This window comes from Elephas maximus, chromosome 21 (genome assembly GCF_024166365.1).
Source record: "Elephas maximus indicus isolate mEleMax1 chromosome 21, mEleMax1 primary haplotype, whole genome shotgun sequence".
Taxonomy (NCBI): domain Eukaryota; kingdom Metazoa; phylum Chordata; class Mammalia; order Proboscidea; family Elephantidae; genus Elephas; species Elephas maximus.
In genome coordinates, this window is record NC_064839.1 from 33,259,232 (window position 1) to 33,278,271 (window position 19,040).

The following is a 19,040-nucleotide window of genomic DNA, read 5'->3' on the forward strand; positions in this document are numbered from 1 at the left end:
AGGTAGGTGGTAAAACCTAAGTAAAAATAATGGCACATAAAGGGGGACTATCTTGTATTCTGATAAAGCTGCATATCCTGAATATTCATCTTGTTTAATTCTGCTATTTGTTTTAACAAATAACGCCCATAGCTAAAATTTACACATGGCTGAAGTTCATTATTTAATATTGTAAGAAAAAAATACTGTAAGCTATTTCTAATGAAACTCAAAAGATTTCTGTGATAAGTCACTTTGAAAGAGCAAGTCAGTATTAATGAATTCAATTAGACATGGGTAGTTTTTATTTTCTGGGAAAGTGATGGCTTCTCTTCCCCTGTCTCCCTCTACGCCCTCAAAGAGCAAGACTACATTACAAATGAGAAAAATGTTTATTAACAAAACAATTTAACAGCTCTCCCTTAGAATTTTACAGACTAGAAGACAGCCTAAAAGCAATTACAATTTCAATTGTTAACACGCTACATAGGGTGCTTATTCTACAACTGGAAAGTTGCTGACGTTTGTGACATACCACTATAAATGTAAGTGTTATTAAAAATTACAAATTGTTTGGTGATTATTTTGATAACCTCTTGAGCAGCAGCTCCTGCAAGGAAAAAGGAAAAAAGCAAATCTTTGAAAATAGTAAATTTCAAGTGTTGTATAAAGACTCAATCTTAAAAAGAAAACCTTTTCCTTTCCAAATGAAAGGTAATCCAAAGCAGACATGACTTATTGAGACATATCAAAATGAAGGACTAGGGGGAAATAAGGATTATCACTTAAGGAGTACTGAGTTTCTATTAAGGGTGATGAAAACAAATATGGAAATGAATAGTAATCATGGTTAGACAATATGGTGAATGTAATGTCACTGAATTGTACACCTAAAAATGGCAAATGTTTTGTTATATATATATAACCATAATTTAAAATAAAAATGAAAAACTACAACTTTTTATAACTATTTTTTAAAAAGAAACAAAACTTTGTTCTATATATTCACACAATGGAAAATTACACCACAGTTAAAAAGAATGGAGTTCTTAATTATGGTGATAGAGAAAGATTGGCAAGCTATATTAAGTGAACAAAGTGCAAAACTGTGATATGGTTTGGTAACACTTTTTTCTCAAAGGACACCCTTCCGTAGCATTTGAATTTTGCCTTGTGCCTATTTTACTTTTATAATAGAAAGGGGGTAATAGTATTCTAAGGAGCCCAGCTGGTGCAGTGGCTAAGCACTCAGCTGCTAACCAGAAAGACCTGGTGATCTGCTCCTGTAAAGATTACAGCCTAGAAAACCCTATGGGCGGGGCTGTTCCACTCTGTCTCAAAGGCACCAAACAACAAAGGTATTCTAAAAACATTTGCAATTATGAAAAGATTTGTATCTAAATACTGACAGGCTGCTGTAACTACTCAAAAGAAAAAAAACTATCAATAAAAAAAGGCTCATCTTTTATAACCGGAAGCTTTGAGCCTCTACTATGTACCAGATACTGTTCTAGTTCCCTAAAATAGTAGATTCTAGGCACTAGTTTTAGTTCCCTACAATAGGGAACAAAATCCCAGCCCTCATGGACCTTACTTTTTAGTAGTGAGAGACATAATTTAAAAGCATATGAAATACGTAACATGTCAAATGACAGTAAGTGCTAGGGAGAAAAAGCAGGGAAGAGGGAGAACAAAAGTACAAGAGGAGGGACTCAATTTTAAATAGGGGACTCGGGGATGACCTTATAGGAAAGATAACATTTGAGCAAAGACCTGGATGAAGTAAGGAGATATAATGGCATATGCATAATGATTATAGAACATACAAAACCAAAACATTTCAATTTTTTTTTTTCTCTGCTACAGGTAAGTTAAAAGGAGCCCTGCTGGCACAGTGGTTAAGCATTCGGCTGCTAACCAAAAGGTCAGCGGTTCAAACTCACCAGCTACTCCATGGGAGAAAGATGTGGCAGAGTGCTTCAGCAAAGATTCCCAAACCCACTGTGGTGAAGTCGATTCTGACTCATAGTGACCGTATAGGACAGAGCAGAACTACCCCATAGGGTTTCCAAGGCTGTAAATCTTTACAGAAGCAGGCTGCCCATCTTTCTCCCACAGAGTGGCTGGTGGAGTCAATTCTGATTCATAGTGACTCTATACGACAGAGTAGAACTGCCCCATAGGGTTTCCATGGAGCACCTGGTGGATCTGAACTGCCGACATTTTCATTATCAGCCATAGATCTCAACCACTACACCACCAGAGTTCCCCCATAAAGATTACAGCCTTGGAAACCCTATGGAGCAGTTCTACTCTGTCCTATAGGGTTGCTGTGGGTCGGAATCAACTCGACAGCAATGGGTTTTGGTTTGGACAGGCAGGTTAATCGGCCGTTCAACCTCTCTAGTTGTGTTTATTCTTAGCATCTGAACTGAATCTGAATAAATACCAATTTTCTTTTTCTGTGACTTGGAAGGTTATTTTGCTATTTTGGCATAAGAAACTCGGTTTTAGTTTAAATTATCCAGAATCAGGTTTTGAGTTTGCTTAGACTATAGTTTTGTTAAGTTTGTATCATTCATTTATATTTTAAACACTGAATATTAATCAAACCTGGCCTGCCTTCAAAATATTAATAATCTCAGAGGAAAATATTATCAGCATATAACTCAGACTACAGGAGGTCATAGGTGGAAGAGTATTTTTTTTTCTTTCTTGAGGGAAGTCGGGTGAAGGAAGGAAATAAAGGGAGTTTATAAAAGAGATAAGTAACTTTTGTAATTGGGTCTTGAAGAACAAATAGGTTTCAGATGTGGAGAAAATAGGAAGATTTAGGACAAATGGGTCCAGAGGAGCAAAGATACAGAAGCAGGAAATCAAAGGACATGTCTGGGGGGAAAGTAAGTAATGTGATAAAACTGAGGCCAGAAAAACTGGGTGGAACCAGAACACAGAGATTCTTTAATGTCAAGCTAAGGTCCCTGTGTCTGTGTCTGTGTGTGTGTATTGGCAGAGTAGGGGGTTAGTTAAGTGAGGGATATAATCAGAGTTCTGCTTTAAAAAGATCAATGACTCTTCATGACTTTAAGATGGACCTTAAGATGGGAGAGATGGAAGGCAGGGAGACCAGTACGGAAGCTACTCAAATAATCTAAGCTTTACATCATGTTTCACTAACATCCCTAACTAAAATAGCTAATAAAACAAAAATTTATGTTAAATTAGTAACTGTGCTATATAGAAACAGATGACATAGTCTTTTCTTCTATTGAACTCACCCCCCAAGAATGCAGCAATGGTATGTGGCTCAGCAGCTCCGTATCGGCAACTATAGGAAAAAATTGAGACGTGAATTTAGATTAGTCTTACAACAGGAAGGGAATTCTCTCTTACATGCCCTAGTAAGTACTCACAATTCATGAACATAGTCATCTTTCACTATTACAGATAATCCATATTCCTGAAGGAACCCAGTGAGACAAGACTTCAACTTTCCTATATCTTCTTCAACTTGATAGTTAGATACCCCTAAAACAAACAAAAAGTATATATATAATAAATCTTCATTAAAATATATATGTAATTCAAAATTAATGGCTACCTCCTTTAATCCACTTTCAGGTATTCTAGTCAAAACAGTAAGTTGTGAAAATGAAGTAAGGGTAAACATAATGGAAAGTAAGACCAACAGTTACACTGGAAAACTGTAACAATCAAAGAGAACAAATGAAACACTAAAAATTCTAGTTCAATAAATTTGTTTTGTTCATAGCTCCATACCAGTGTCTGAAACAGTACCTGGCACATAGTTGGTGCTCAATAATTATTTGATAGAAGAACTGAATACATGAGAAAGCAATGTCCTTTTTCATACCTTTTATAAAAACTGTCTTTACTATCCATTTCTTTTTGTTGTTGTTCTTGCTGAGAATATATATAGCAAAACATACCAACAGATTCGACATGTACAATTTAGTAACAGTAATTACATCCTTCAAGTTGTACAACCATTCTCACCCTCCTTTTGAGTTGTTCCCCCCATTAACATAAACTCACTGCCCCTGAAGTTGCAATCTAATCTTTCAAGTTGCTGTTGTCAATTTGATCCCTTATAGATAGCTCTTAAAAGAGCATAATGCTCAAAACTTTTTTTTTATTGCGTTTCAAGTGGAAGTTTACACTTCAAGTCAGTTTCTCATACAGAAACTTGCACACACATTATTATTTGACCCTAGTTGCTCTCCCTATAATGTGACAGCACACTCCTCCTCTCCACCCTGTATTTCCCATGTCCATTCAACCAGCTCCTGTCCCCCTCCGCCATCTCATCTCACCTCCAGACAAGAGCGGCCCACATAGCCTTGTGTCTATTTGAGCTAAGAAGCGCACTCCTCACCAGTATCATTTTATATTGTGTGGTCTAGTTTAATCTTTGAAGAGTTGGCTTTGGGAATGGTTTTAGTTCTGGGCTAACGGAGAGTCCGGGAGCCATGTCCTCTGGGGTCCCTCCAGTCTCAGTCAGACCATTAAGTCTGGCCTTTCTACTAGAATTTGAGTTCTGCACCCCACTATTCTCCTGGCTCGATCAGGTATTCTCTGTTGTGCTCCCTGTCAGGGCAGTCACTGGTGGTAGCTGGGCACCATCTAGTTATTCTGGTCTCAGGCTGATGGAGTCTCTGGTTTATGTGGCCCCTTCTGTCTCTTGGGTTCATATTTTCCTTTTGTCTTTGGTGTTCATTCTCCTTTGCTCCAGGTAGGTTGAGACTAATTGATGCATTTTAGATGGCTGCTTGCTAGCTTTTAAAACCCCAGACATCACTCATCAAAGTGGGATGCAAAACGTTTTCTTAATAAACTTTGTTAGGCCAATTGACCTAGCTGTCCCCTGAAACCATGGTCCCCAGACCCCTACGCCTGCTACTCTGTCCCTCGAAGTGTTTGGTTGTATTCAGGAAACTTCTTAGCTTTTGGTTTGGTCCAGTTGTGCTGACTTCCCCTGTATTGTATGTCGACCTTCCCTTCACCTAAAATAATTCTTGTCTACTATCTATCTAGTGAACACCCTTTCCCTCCCTCTCCACTCTGGTAACCATTAAAGAATGTTTTCTTCTGAGTTTAAACCTTTCTTGAGTTCTTATGATAGTGGTTTCATACAATATTTGTCCTTTTGTGACTAATTTCACTCAGCATAATCCCTTCCAGATTCATCCATGTTATGAGATGTTTCATGGATTCATCATTGTTCTTTATCATTGTATAGTATTCCAGTGTGAAAATAAACAGTAATTTGTTTATCCATTCATCCATTGATGGGCACTTTCGTTGTTTGCATCTTTTTGCTATTGTAAACAGTGAAGACTTTTTTTTTTTTTTAATACATTAAACTACTGCTTGGTTTTAAGAGGAAACGCTGGTGGCATAGTGGTTAAGTGCTACGGCTGCTAACCAAAGGGTCAGCAGTTCTAATCCACCAGGAGATCCTTGGAAAGTCTATGGGGCAGTCCTACTCTGTCCTATAGGGTCGCTATGAGTCGCAGTTGACTTGATGGCACTGGGTTTGGTTTTTTTTTTTTGGTTTTGGTTTAAAAAGACGTCAAGGGATATTTTCGGTTTAAGGTTTAAAGATTATCTCAGGACGATAGTTTCAGGGGTTCATCTAGCCACCCTCCATGGCTCCAAGAAGTCTGGAGTCCATGAGAATTTTAAATTCTGTTCTGCATTTTCCCCCTTTTGATCAGGCTTCTTCTAGGGAATCTTTGATCAAATATTCAGTAACGGTAGCAGGGTACCGTCCAGTTCTTCTGATCTCATGGTGAAGGAGGCAGTTGTTCATGGAGGCAATTAGCCACATTTACTATCCATTCCCAGGAGATTAAATGATACTGAGGACATTTACTGAGCACTAATAGGTGCTGGATACTGTTTGAAGCGCCGTGTGTGTGTGTGTGTGAAGTAGGTACCATGATTAATCTCATTTTACAGATGAGAAAACTGAAGCACAGACAGATTAAGTTACTTGCCTCAGTTACTTGGTTATTAAATAGCATAACTGGAATATAAGCCTAGGCAGTTTGCTCCAGAACAAATGGTTTTAATGATTGAACTATAATGTCTCCAAAGGTAGGCTATTATTATTACTACTGAAGAAAAAAAATATAACATTCAGATATTTTACAAACATTAATATTTTTAAATTCCTCTTGTTTAAACACTATGATTACTACTCTTCTTCATCACAGTAACACTTACCCTTTATTGAGTACTTAAAAGGTGTTAGGCAGTATACTAAGTGATTTTCATACATCACACATTTACCCCCTACAATCCAGTGGAGTAGATACTATTATCACCATTCCATAAAGAGGGAACTACGACTTGGAGGGAAATAATGACTTATTCAAGGTCCCAGAGATAGTAAAGTGATAGAGCTTAGATCTGAACCCAGGTCTATCTCCAAAGCCTGTGCTCTATATGGTAGCTAGTCCGCCAAGATAGCTCCCGAGTGAACCCTCCATCCCAGTACTCATGCCCTCATGGGGTCCATTCCCACTCTTAGTCTGAGCTGGTCCTATGAAACCAAAATAAAACACAGCAGAAGTGATGCTGTGCGACCTCTAAGGCTAGGTCAAAAGAAGTCTACCTGCTACCTGGATCTTTTGGAAAATTAACTTTGGGGGAAGCCAGCCATCATATAAGAAGCCTGCCCTGAGACTATCATACTAAAAAGAAGCCCAAGTTAGCCATATGGAGAGAGATACCTGACCAGGCCCCAGCTGTTCCAGCTATCCTGACTAAGGTGCCAGACATGAGTGAAAATGTCTTTTTAGATGCCTAACTTAATCAAACCTTCAGAATGACTCCAGCCCCAGGTACCATGCAACCACATCAGACCTATCACCATTTTTCCACACACATACATACAGAGTGAAGAATTGCCTAGCTGAATCCAGCCAATCCACAAAACTATGTGAAATAATACACTGTTGTTTTAAACCAGTAAGTTCTGGGGTGGAATGTTAAATAATAACAGGAATAAAAAATTCTGATCAACACAAATATAGCAGTACAAACTTGGCATTTACACCTACTCCTTACTTTTCAACTATCTTGTTATCTGACATTTTGCATTTACAATAGTAAAAAAAAACCTACTATCCAACTGCTTTTTGCATTAACGATGTACATCTGGCAGTAAGGAACGCAAGGTGTTAGACAAGAGTAACACTGTGATGGTTAAGGCTATGTGTCAACTTGGTTGGACCATCACTCTCAATGGTTTGGCAATTATTGTAATGAGGTAATGTGGCATTTATGTAATGATGTAGTCATCTTCCAGTTTGCGATGTGATGTGGTCATCCTCCATTTTTACATAATGCCAATTTTTGCACATGAGTTGGTGTTTGGAACCTAACCATGTTGATAAGTGAGGAGTGAGTGTATTCCTTTTCTTCTTCTGGTAAGCTTGCTTATTAAGCTCTGGGGGCATATACTACATTAGTTGGGGCAACAGGTTTTATGATATGCATAGATTGTGTTGTTGCTATTGTTAGGTGCCTTCGATTCTGACTCATAGTGACCTATGCACTACAGAATGAAACACTGCCCAGGGCTGCGCCATCCTCACAATTGTTGTTATGCTTGAGGCCATTGTTAAAACCACTGTCAATCTATCTTGTTGAGGGTCTTCCTCTTTGTCACTGACCCTCTACCAAGCATGATGTCCTTCTCCATGGACTGATCCCTTCTAATAACGTGTCCAAAGTTTTTAAGACATAGTCTCGCCATCCTTGCTTCTAAGGAGCATTCTGGTTGTACTTCTTCCAAGACAGATTTCTTTGTTCTTTTGGCAGCCCTTTGTATATTCGATATTCTTTGCCAACACCACAATTCAAAAGCATCAATTCTTCTTTGATCTTCCTTATTCGTTGTCCAGCTTTCACATGCATATGAGGCGATGGAAAACACCATGGCTTGGGTCAGACACACCTTAGTCCTCAAGGTGACATCTTTGCTTTTCAACACTTTAAAGAGGTATTTTGCAGCCGATTTGACCAATGCAATGTGTCTTTTATTTCCTGACTACCGTTTCCATGGGTGTTGATTCTGGATCCAAGTAAAATGAAATCCTTGACAACCTCAATCTTTTCTCCGTTCATCATGATGTTGCTTATTGGTCCAGTTGTGAGGATTTTTGTTTTCTTTATGTTGAGATGCAATCCATACCGAAGGCTGTGGTCTCTGATCTTCATCAGTAAATGCTTCAAGTCCTCGTCACTTTCAGCAAGCAAGGCTGTGTTATCTGCATAATGCAGGTTGTTAATGAGTCTTCCTCCAATCCTGATGCCCCATTCTTCTTCATATAGTCCAGCTTCTCAGATTATTTACTCGGCATACAGATTGAATAAAACTAAAAAACCAAACCCAGTGCCGTCAAGTCAATTCCGACTCATAGCGACCCTATAGGACAGAGTGGAACTGCCCCATAGTTTCCAAGGAGCACCTGGAGGATTCGAACTGCCGACCCTTTGGTTAGCAGCCATAACACTTAACCACTATGCCACAAGGGTTTCCACAGATTGAATAGGTATGGTGAAAGGATACAACCCTGATGCATACCTTTCCTGATTTTAAACCACACAATATCCCCTTGTTTGGTTCGAACGATTACCTCTTCATCCACGTACAGATTTCTCATGAGCACAATTAAGTGTTCTGGAATTTCCATTCTCTCCAATGTTATCCATAATTTGTTATGATACACACAGTCGAATGCCTCTGCATAGTCAATAAAACACAGGTAAACATCTCTCTGGTATTCTCTGCTTTCAGCAGGATCCATCTGACATTAGCAATGATATCCCTGGTTCCATATCCTCTTCTAAACCCAGCTTGAAGTTCTGGCAGTTCCCTGTCAATACACTGCTGCAGCTGCTTTTGAATGATCTTCAGCTAAATTTTGCTTACATGTGATATTAATGGTATTGTTTGATAACTTCCACATTTGGTTGGACCACCTTTCTTGGGAATAGGCATAAATATGGATCTCTTCCAGTCAGTTGGCCAGGTAGCTGTCTTCCAAATTTCTTGGCATAGACAAGTACTTCCAGTGCTATATCCAACTGCTAAAACATCTCAATTGGTATTCTGTCAATTCCCAGAGCCTTGTTTTTCACCAAGGCCTTCAGCACAGTAATAATTCTGCACAATTAAAAATACTGTCAAGAATAAAAATATTCTAGGCAACTACAGATTTCTGAGATTATGCCAGTTCCCCAATTCCTACATTTGCAGGTAACAAAAAATAGATACTGAGCAATGAAATCCCTACACCTTCAGGGTTCTGAGTTCAGAAGTCAATGGCATACTTCTTGTGGCTTTCCTAATCCACTAAATTAAACTCAGTGTGAGTCTTAAAAGTAAACTATAGAAACTAACAGGAAAAAAAGATTTCTTGTATAAACATTTAACCAACGCTCCCCTATAACAGTTCAGAATCAAATTCTATTTACAAATATTTACACGTAAAAAACAAATGGCTAGAAAAGGACGGTGCGAATGGTTGCACAACTTGAAGAATGTAATCAATGTCACTGAACTGTACATGTACAAACTGTTGCATTGGTGTGTGTTTTGCTGTGTATATTCTCAACAACAAAATTAATAAAATTTTAAAAAAGAACAAAAACAAATGGCAGAATAAATGTTTTTCAAAGGAAACAACAAAATAAAAACAAATGGCAGTGCCTCTTTGGGATGAACTAGGTGTAAAGTTTATGCGATTCAAATGCCACCATTATAAACACCCTGAAACTATTTTAAGATTCAATTCAATTCAAGTGACCATTCACGGTTTTATTATACTTGGTAATTCAACTGCTACTCTTACCTGGATATCTACCATGTTGCTTATGAAATCTATCAACAGCCCGTAACATTAAGTACAATACTATCTCGCTATCTGGATTGTCCATGCTGGAAACTGAAAGAAAAAAAAAATCCAGTATAATTTGGGCAATTTACAACATATGAACAATGAAGGTTTCAATTTACTATATATTCTAGTTTAAGAATACAAAACCATTTTACCACAAAATTTAAAATTTTGTACCAGTAAATAACAGTAAAATAAAGGAGAGATACATTAAAATGAAACCGTGTATTATTAAGCCATATTCACATAATATCTGCTAAAGTAGTGACATGCTGACTTTAAGTCTTCTACATATCATACAACCAACTCTGTGATTTTATAGGATTTTTTTTTTTAATTTTTATTGAGCTTCAAGTGAACTTTTACAAATCAAGTCAGTCTGTCACATATAAGTTTATATACACCTTACTCCATACTCCCACTTGCTCTCCTCCTAATGAGTCAGCCCTTCCAGTCTCTCCTTTCGTGACAATTTTGCCAGCTTCTAACGCTCTCTACCCTCCCATCCCCCCTCCAGACAGGAGATGCCAACACAGTCTCAAGTGTCCACCTGATACAAATAGCTCACTCTTCATCAGCATCTCTCTCCTACCCACTGTCCATTCCCTTCCATGTCTGATGAGTTGTCTTCGGGAATGGTTCCTGTCCTGGGCCAAAAGAAGGTTTGGGGACCGTGACCACCGGGATTCCTCTAGTCTCAGTCAGACCATTAAGTCTGGTCTTTTTATGAGAATTTGGGGTCTGCATCCCACTGATCTCCTGCTCCCTCAGGGGTTCTCTGTTGTGCTCCCTGTCAGGGCAGTCATCGGTTGTGGCCGGGCAACTAGTTCTTCTGGTCTCAGGATGATGTAAGTCTCTGGTTCATGTGGCCCTTTCTGTCTCTTGGGCTCATAGTTATCGTGTGACCTTGGTATTCTTCATTCTCCTTTGATCCAGGTGGGTTGAGACCAATTGATGCATCTTAGATGGCCGCTTGTTAGCATTTAAGACCCCAGATGCCTCATTTCAAAGTGGGATGCAGAATGTTTTCATAATAGAATTATTTTGCCAATTGACTTAGAAGTCCCCTTAAACCATGGTCCCCAAACCCCCACCCTTGCTCCGCTGACCTTGGAAGCATTCAGTTTATCCCGGAAACTTCTTTGCTTTTGGTCCAGTCCAGTTGAGCTGACCTTGCATGTATTGAGTATCGTCCTTCCCTTCACCTAAAGCAGTTCTTAGCTACTAACTAATCAGTAAAAAACCCTCTCCCACCCTCCCTCCCTCCCCCCTCATAGCCACAAAAGTATGTGTTCTTCTCAGTTTATACTATTTCTCAAGATCTTATAATAGTGGTCTTATACAATATTTGTCCTTTTGCCTGACTAATTTCACTCAGCATAATGCCTTCCAGGTTCCTCCATGTTACGAAATGTTTCACAGATTCGTCACTGTTCTTTATCGATGCGTAGTATTCCATTGTGTGAATATACCACAATTTATTTAACCATTCATCCATTGATGGACACCCTGGTTGCTTCCAGCTTTTTGCTATTGTAAACAGAGCTGCAATAAACATGGGTGTGCATATATCTGTTCGTGTGAAGGCTCTTATTTCTCTAGGGTATATTCCGAGGAGTGGGATTTCCGGGTTGTATGGTAGTTCTATTTCTAACTGTTTAAGATAATGCCAGATAGATTTCCAAAGTGGTTGTACCATTTTACATTCCCACCAGCAGTGTATGATAGTTCCAATCTCTCCGCAGCCTCTCCAACATTTATTATTTTGTGTTTTTTGGATTAATACCAGCCTTGTTGGAGTGAGATGGAACCTCATCGTAGTTTTAATTTGCATTTCTCTATTTTTTTTTTTTAATGGCTAATGATCGAGAGCATTTTCTCATGTATCTGTTAGCTGCCTGAGTATCTTCTTTAGTGAAGTGTGTGTTCATATCCTTTGCCCACTTCTTGATTGGGTTGTTTGTCTTTTTGTGGTTGAGTTTTGACAGCATCATATAGATTTTAGAGATCAGGCGCTGGTCGGAGATGTCATAGTTGAAAATTCTTTCCCAGTCTGTAGGTCGTCTTTTTACTCTTCTGGTGAAGTCTTTAGATGAGCATAGGTGTTTGATTTTTAGGAGCTCCCAGTTATCTGGTTTCTCTTCGTCATTTTTGGTAATGTTTTATATTCTGTTTATGCCTTGTATTAGGGCTCCTAACGTTGTCCCTATTTTTTCTTCCATGATCTTTATCGTTTTAGTCTTTGTGTTTAGGTCTTTGATCCACTTGGAGTTAGTTTTTGTGCATGGCGTGAGGTATGGGTCCTGTTTCATTTTTTTGCAAATGGATATCCAGTTATGCCAGCACCATTTGTTAAAAAGACTTATCTTTTCCCCAATTAACTGACACTGGGCCTTTGTCAAATATCAGCTGCTCATATATGGATGGATTTATATCTGGGTTCTCAATTCTGTTCCATTGGTCTATGTGCCTGTTGTTTTACCAGTACCAGGCTGTTTTGACTACTGTGGCTGTATAATAGGTTCTGAAATCAGGTAGAGTGAGGCCTCCCACTTTCTTCTTCTTTTTCAGTAATGCTTTACTTATCTGAGGCTTCTTTCCCTTCCATATGAAGTTGGTGATTTGTTTCTCCATCACATTAAAAAATGACATTGGAATTTGGATCAGAAGTGCATTGTATGTATAGATGGCTTTTGGTAGAATAGACATTTTTACTATGTTAAGTCTTCCTATAGGATAGGATTTTATGTATGTATTAAGCTTTATATTTTGAAATAATTACTTGGATAGGTTTAAACCCACTGCCGCCGAGTCGATTCCGACTCATAGTGACCCTAAAGGACAGAGCAGAACTGCCCGATAGTTTCCAAGGTATTTACATTATCCTTTATACACTCAATATTACTGTACATAAAATAGCGATATCTTTAAAACTAATTAAAATTAATAACCTGGCAGCAGAAGGTTACTACACTTACTAATTTCATCCTTGTTAAGTGTATCCAAACCATATTCTTCAGCTAAGGAGCGACATCTTACCACTCGAAGAAATGCAGAATTACTGCCTTAAACATAAGAAAAACATAACGGAAGTAAATGACTATAACACATGAATATTCTGAATCACAGGTCACTTTAAGAACAGGAAATCCTGTACATACTCTTCAGACATGGGTATGTGATGATATGTCTTCTATCTGGCTCTAATGGTTAGCAGAGAAAGCACTAAAACACAAATCATCTTAAATTCATACCCTTAACACTACAATCAGTTCGAGACTGAGTAAGCAGGTGATGGCACCTCTCTGAGCCTCAGTTTTCTCATTTATAAATTGGGGATAATACCATTTGCCTTTGAAAGTTGTTCCATGGATCAAATGTGATGACTGTGCCTAGCACAATGCCTGACATGACTCAATAAATAATAGCTTTCATTATTATTATTATTATGGATAATTAGTCCTAAAGGAGTTAGTGGTATATATTGTGCTGTTGGTATACATAAGGATTTTGGTTGTCCTTTTTTTTTTTTTTTAACTTCTACTACGGAAATTTTCAAACATACCCTGAAGTAGAGAGAACAGAATAATAAACCCTCATTTATTCAATATCCAGCCTTTAATCTGGGATTGTGTAATCTAGTAGAACAAACATTAACGCAGAAACAAGGTGCAAGATTAGTCACGGAACAAAATATTAAAGCTAAGCCTCAACAAGCATTCTGGAAGAGTCATGAAATGGAAAAGCTGGATAAATCTACTTTAAGGATAGGGACCAGGGTAAATATGGACTTCTGTAGAAACTAGGGACAGTAGCTACAGAGAAAAACCTTCAGAAGTCATGTAAAATAAATGTTATATCATTCTAAAACTGACCCTTAAAGAAAATGTTTTTGGCCTACCGAGGACGTATCAAGAAAACCTCCAGGAAAGCTTCTACTAAGGGTGATGGAAAAATATGGAAACTAACAATGAAGACAGTTGCACAACACAATGAACCAATGTCACTAAATCATACAAGTGAAGAATGGTGAAAAGGCAAATGTTTTGTTACATACACATTTATGGGAATTAAATAAAAAGGAAGACCCCAGGAACCTAGCAACCCTGAAACTAGATGGCAAAATTCTTAATTCCATTAAAGTCATGTGACACAGATTAAAAGGAATATTTAAGCCAGTACAATCTATGTACATGTGATTCAAGATTACACCCAAAATCTTCGGATAAAACTTTCCCAAATTACCTAAAATTAATAAGCTGAAAGTAATTCTGTATTAATGACAATTCAATGTTCAATGAACTGACCCTAATGTCCTTTTAGTACTGCCATAAATAGATATTCTCTACCTCTGATCTAGTCATAAAATACCCTCTCCATTTATTAAAAAAGCTTATGCAGTAATTAAATATATCTACAGAGTCAACTCAACAGCAACGGGTACAGTACAGTATGGTATACCACTGAGATCATGGAAAATTTTAAATTTCAACCACTTAAAGTTGCTGGGAACATTCCCTATGGCACATTTTTATCAAATAAAGTATGAAAATTAATTCAAGGGGACTTACAGAGTAACTTTAATTCTTTCTCTGAAATGGACTCTGGTGCCTGTAAAGAGATAAATACAGGTTTTGCTCCAGTATAAAAGAGATTAACAGAGGGTGCAGCACAAAGTCAACTCGCTGCAAGATGGGGTGCTCTCTCAAAACGCTGGAAGAGCACTTTAAAAAGATCTTGTTTCCTAATAACGGGCTTTTCTCACTAGGGAGGTCAGGGAGTGTTCCCTCGAAAGAAGCACTGAGCCAGTGCCACAACTCTCTCTCTACTTCCTGGCTGTAGTACAGCCCTTTATGGAGCTGCACCACAAAGGTACAGTGCCCAGCAGCTTACCTGGCCTATGGACTGCAGCAGTTTGGCAACGTGATTACCCACAGCAGCAGCATCTCTCTTTGCTTTTTCACGGTAACTGGAGAAGAACAACAAAAAAGCTATTATTAATAAATTTTCAAATTGACAAAATTTAAATTATCACCATGAAGCAAACAAAAGATTACCTTCCTTTTCATGAAAAAGTACTGGTCTGGGAACATATGAAATGGAAAGATGCCAATGAGATGCTGCCACCAGAATCCATTAGTGTTTGGGGGTCTTTCCAGAGCTGGTGATGGACTCTTAGAGCTCACTAACACCCTAGGCACTTGCTGTACCATGTTTTTATACAATAACTTGCGCCTTCTATGTCTGTTTGCCAACCACGCCCTTGCTCCACAAAGTATTTTCATAAGTGCCCCCATGCCAATTTTTTTTTAACATGTTGCTGTAAAAAAAAAAAAAATCAGCAAAGCGCACTTACAAAAATACCTCACGGGGACAGGGCACAGTTGGCAGACAAATGTAGAACATGCACGTTATTTGTGTAAAAACATGGTAATCAACAGCACCCAACTTAAAAGCTGGCATCCTATAAAACAGAGGACCTGAGAACTGTGCTCACTCAGAGCATGGTTTGTCTCCTTTAAGTCAAAGACACAACTGTCACCTACAAATTCATTTGAAACTTTTAAGTCTGTTCACATTGTCACCCTCTAAAGATGATCAGTGTTTAAGCTGACAGTCTCCTACGGAAGGTTATGCTTCTTTCTCTTCACAATTAACCTTTCCCAAGTGTTAAGTAATTGAGCCCTTAGGCTAAGACAACAAACAAAAATTTGGTAGACACTGACTAAGATGAGTAATGCAACCTGTCTGGGGAACAGAGGTCTCCTCTGTGACATTATCTGGCCCTTGAGGAAACCAAGCCAGTGGCCCTGGATTCATCAGCACCATGCCTAAAAACTACACGCAAAATCATATCCATGGAGATCCATCCCTATCCCTATCTGGGTTCAGGCTAGTGATGCCTGGATAGGTGTCTCCAGCAGTCAGGGATTCTTCAAGTTATGAAACATTCGTGATAAAAAAATTCATCAAAACTAAAGAGTTCAAAGTTTTAAGTCACAGATAAGAGACAGTATAGCATGTGGCTAAGTGCATGGGCTCTGGAGGTGGATTTGCTGGAGTTTATAGCCTGGTTCTGCCATTTACCACTGTCTAAACCAAAGTAAGTCACCTTTCTATGCCTTAGTTTCCCCATCCCTAAAATGGTGGAACAACAGTCTCTCTCTTACAAAGCTGTTACAGACATCAGTTAATACAAAGAATAATCCTTAACACACAGTAAATGCTGAAATGTTAGGTTTTATCATGAGATATAAGAGAGAAAATCTGGCCCCTAAGTCCTTTAGCTTATTTTTAAAACAACAAGGTTAGAGTAGGCTTTCATTTGATTTCTGATAGATGTAATTTTCCCCACTGATAAAATGCTTATCTCTAATATAAACAGACTAATTTGTCTGTTACATGGTTTGAAAATAGTGACTTACACATTTTGCAGTTTTATATATTTGCCTGAATCTGCAATCATATCAGGAATTGTGCCTCGAACAGGTAAATCTCCTTGGCCCTCCTTGGCCACAAATTCCTTTAAAGCCCGAGCTAAAATCCAAAAAGATGGTGTCTAAAAGAATAAGGAAAAAAATGGAAGTAAGTAGCATTTTAATTTGACCCAAAGGTTTTGGCAGCATTATTTTTATCTTTTTGTTTTCTTTGGTTACCTGTTTGGTGATATTTACGCAGCGATCATCATTAAATATATCTTCAATACTGCTTGGAATCTAAAACATAAGACATCTACTAAGAAATTTCCCACTTTGTTTTCAAAGCTATTTCTTCCAACAAGTTATTTGAATTCTCAAATTATAATCAAATACAAACTTCAGATTTATTTAGACTTTTACTTAGAGTCACATGGAGATCTGACTGGGAATGAGAGGATGAAAATCCTCTCCTGCCCATGTTGTTATCATTAAAGGTTGACGTATTACATCTTAGAGTCAGCAAGGGTCCAAAGAAAATCTTTTTTTATGTGGTTACACTCGACGATATAACAAGACTACAGACATTAGTACCAGGCTAGATTTCTAGTCTTTCATGTTTTTCTATCTTGTCAAAAACCTGAAATCCTTATATCCTGAAACTGCCACTCTGACAAAGCTGGATAGCTAAATTAAGTGCTTTTACTGTTAGCAAGAGCATGATAAATTAATAAAAACTCTAGAAATCATAGGTTTCAATTCTGCTGATTTGTGGAGAAAAGAAATTTCTCATTGGGAACCTCCTTACTGGTCTCTCTGATGCCACCCCTAATCCCCTACAGTCAGTCGATTCTCAAAACAGCCAGAATGATCTTTTAGAAACATAAGTCAGGTCACTCTACGGCCCTGCTCAAAATGCTCCAATAGCCTACAAGGCCTATTATGATCTAGCCCTGGTGTGTCCCTCCAGACTCAAATCCTTCCCACGACTGTCCCCTTTGTTCCCTTCATTCCAATCACACTGGCTTTCCTACTGCTCCTTGAACAAATGCCAAACTTGATTCTACTTCAGCACTTCTTTGCATATATGCTTCCTTAGCTTGCAAAGTTCTTCTCCCAGCCCTTTGCACGTCGCTTCACGCAGGTTTCTGCTTAAACCCATCTCTTTAGAGTCTTTTCCTGGCCTCCCATCTAAAAGTGCCTCCCAATCCCAGACCCCCTTTAGTCTGTTCTAAGTTTGGTCAGAGCACTAATCTCTCCCTAGTGCATGTATCTGTTTACACAGTTTACTGTCTCCAACCACTAAAACCTTAATTGTTTGTTTTAATTGGGGTAAATTTTATATTCAGTGAACTGCAAAGAACTGAAATGTATAATTCGATGAGTTTTGGTTAACTATACACATACTTTAAATCACTACTCCAATCAATGCCTCAATAAGCAACACCATCTCATTGTCTCCAAATTTTTTCTAAGAATAGCTTAAAGTGCTTTCTTATCTTGAAAGGCAGTATTTTTGCTTTTTTTTAATTATAAGAAAATTCTAACTTAAACTACCAGGTATTGTTATTGCAAAGCTCCTCAAAAACCTCACTGGCCAGATTACACCAACAAAACAAAACAAAGGGTATATAAGCTGAGTTATCCTCATGTTCCATTATATTCAAGTAGTTACTATCAAAAGCGAATGCAGGGTAAGAAGATTTAACTGTTCAAGCAACACTATTTTGGGCCAGCAAAAATACCACTTTATGTAACTCCTACCTCCAAACTGTTACAAGTCTCAAATCATGTACTTCAAATAAAAAATTTATATAAATCATTGAATCACTGAAGCACTGGCATCCATTTTAACAACACAGAATTGTACTAAAACAAGATTCAATATGTATTATAAAAATTTACTTCTAACCAGCTATACAATTAAAAAATACTGTTATATCTTTATAATCAACTATTTCACATGTAAGAAAACATCTTATATGAAAGACCTCAGCAACTAATACCTGAGTTGTATTTAGTGCTGTGTTCACATTTTTAATAGCTTCCTCAAAATTCTCTTCATCTTCTGGGGCCCCATTTTCATTCTTTAGAATTCCTATTGAAAAAGAAATTAGTTAGCAAACAAAAGCCCTTCTCACTCTTCCTCTTCCCCAAGTATTACGGAAATAACCTAGTCAGATTCTGAAGGAACAATCAGAATACCGAATCTTATGAAGAAATATGGCTTCTCGTTAGCCATTCTCAAAACTATACAATAAATGGCTCCTTAACCTCCCCAAGGCAAAGAAAAACTCATGACTGCATCATCTGACACAGGTATTAACCAAAAAATCCAAGTTTGCTTTTCAAACTTTATACAACATTTAATCACATCCACACTCTTACCTTGTCTAATCAAATCCCTGAAGTCCTCTTTTTCTTTGTATGTTTTAGGTATTCGTCCATTTGTCTAAATCATTTGAAAAATTTAAAAATCTAGTTACAAAAATTCAAAATATGGAAATTCAGATTTGATAGAAAACACAAACTGTAGGCCATTTCTCATTTGTTACCCACTGCCGGTTTTAGAATAATATTTATTCAAATTTTATTTTGTTAATTAAAAAAAAAAATCAGTGTCAAAAGAGGAACTATTACATTTTAATTTAAAAGCACCCTTTTGCCCTATAGGAGCCCTGGTAGCACAGTCGTTAATCGTTTGGCTGTTAAC

At 37.9% G+C, this 19,040-nt stretch overlaps 1 protein-coding gene across 1 annotated transcript in view; it reads right to left on the minus strand.

The window, feature by feature from the left end:
* Positions 1 to 264: 264 nt before the first annotated feature.
* Positions 265 to 19,040, minus strand: part of NAE1 (NEDD8 activating enzyme E1 subunit 1) — a 35,261-nt gene continuing 16,485 nt past the window's right edge. Inside the window, exons 10-20 of the mRNA XM_049863849.1 lie at positions 18,716 to 18,779; positions 18,334 to 18,425; positions 16,568 to 16,627; positions 16,337 to 16,470; positions 14,805 to 14,880; positions 14,483 to 14,522; positions 12,890 to 12,976; positions 9,867 to 9,959; positions 3,393 to 3,507; positions 3,258 to 3,307; positions 265 to 589 (exon numbers count right to left, since the gene is read on the minus strand). Coding sequence (XP_049719806.1) covers positions 480 to 589; positions 3,258 to 3,307; positions 3,393 to 3,507; positions 9,867 to 9,959; positions 12,890 to 12,976; positions 14,483 to 14,522; positions 14,805 to 14,880; positions 16,337 to 16,470; positions 16,568 to 16,627; positions 18,334 to 18,425; positions 18,716 to 18,779 — 921 coding nt within the window. The 3' untranslated portion in view covers positions 265 to 479. The remainder of the gene's footprint in view (positions 590 to 3,257; positions 3,308 to 3,392; positions 3,508 to 9,866; positions 9,960 to 12,889; positions 12,977 to 14,482; positions 14,523 to 14,804; positions 14,881 to 16,336; positions 16,471 to 16,567; positions 16,628 to 18,333; positions 18,426 to 18,715; positions 18,780 to 19,040) is intronic.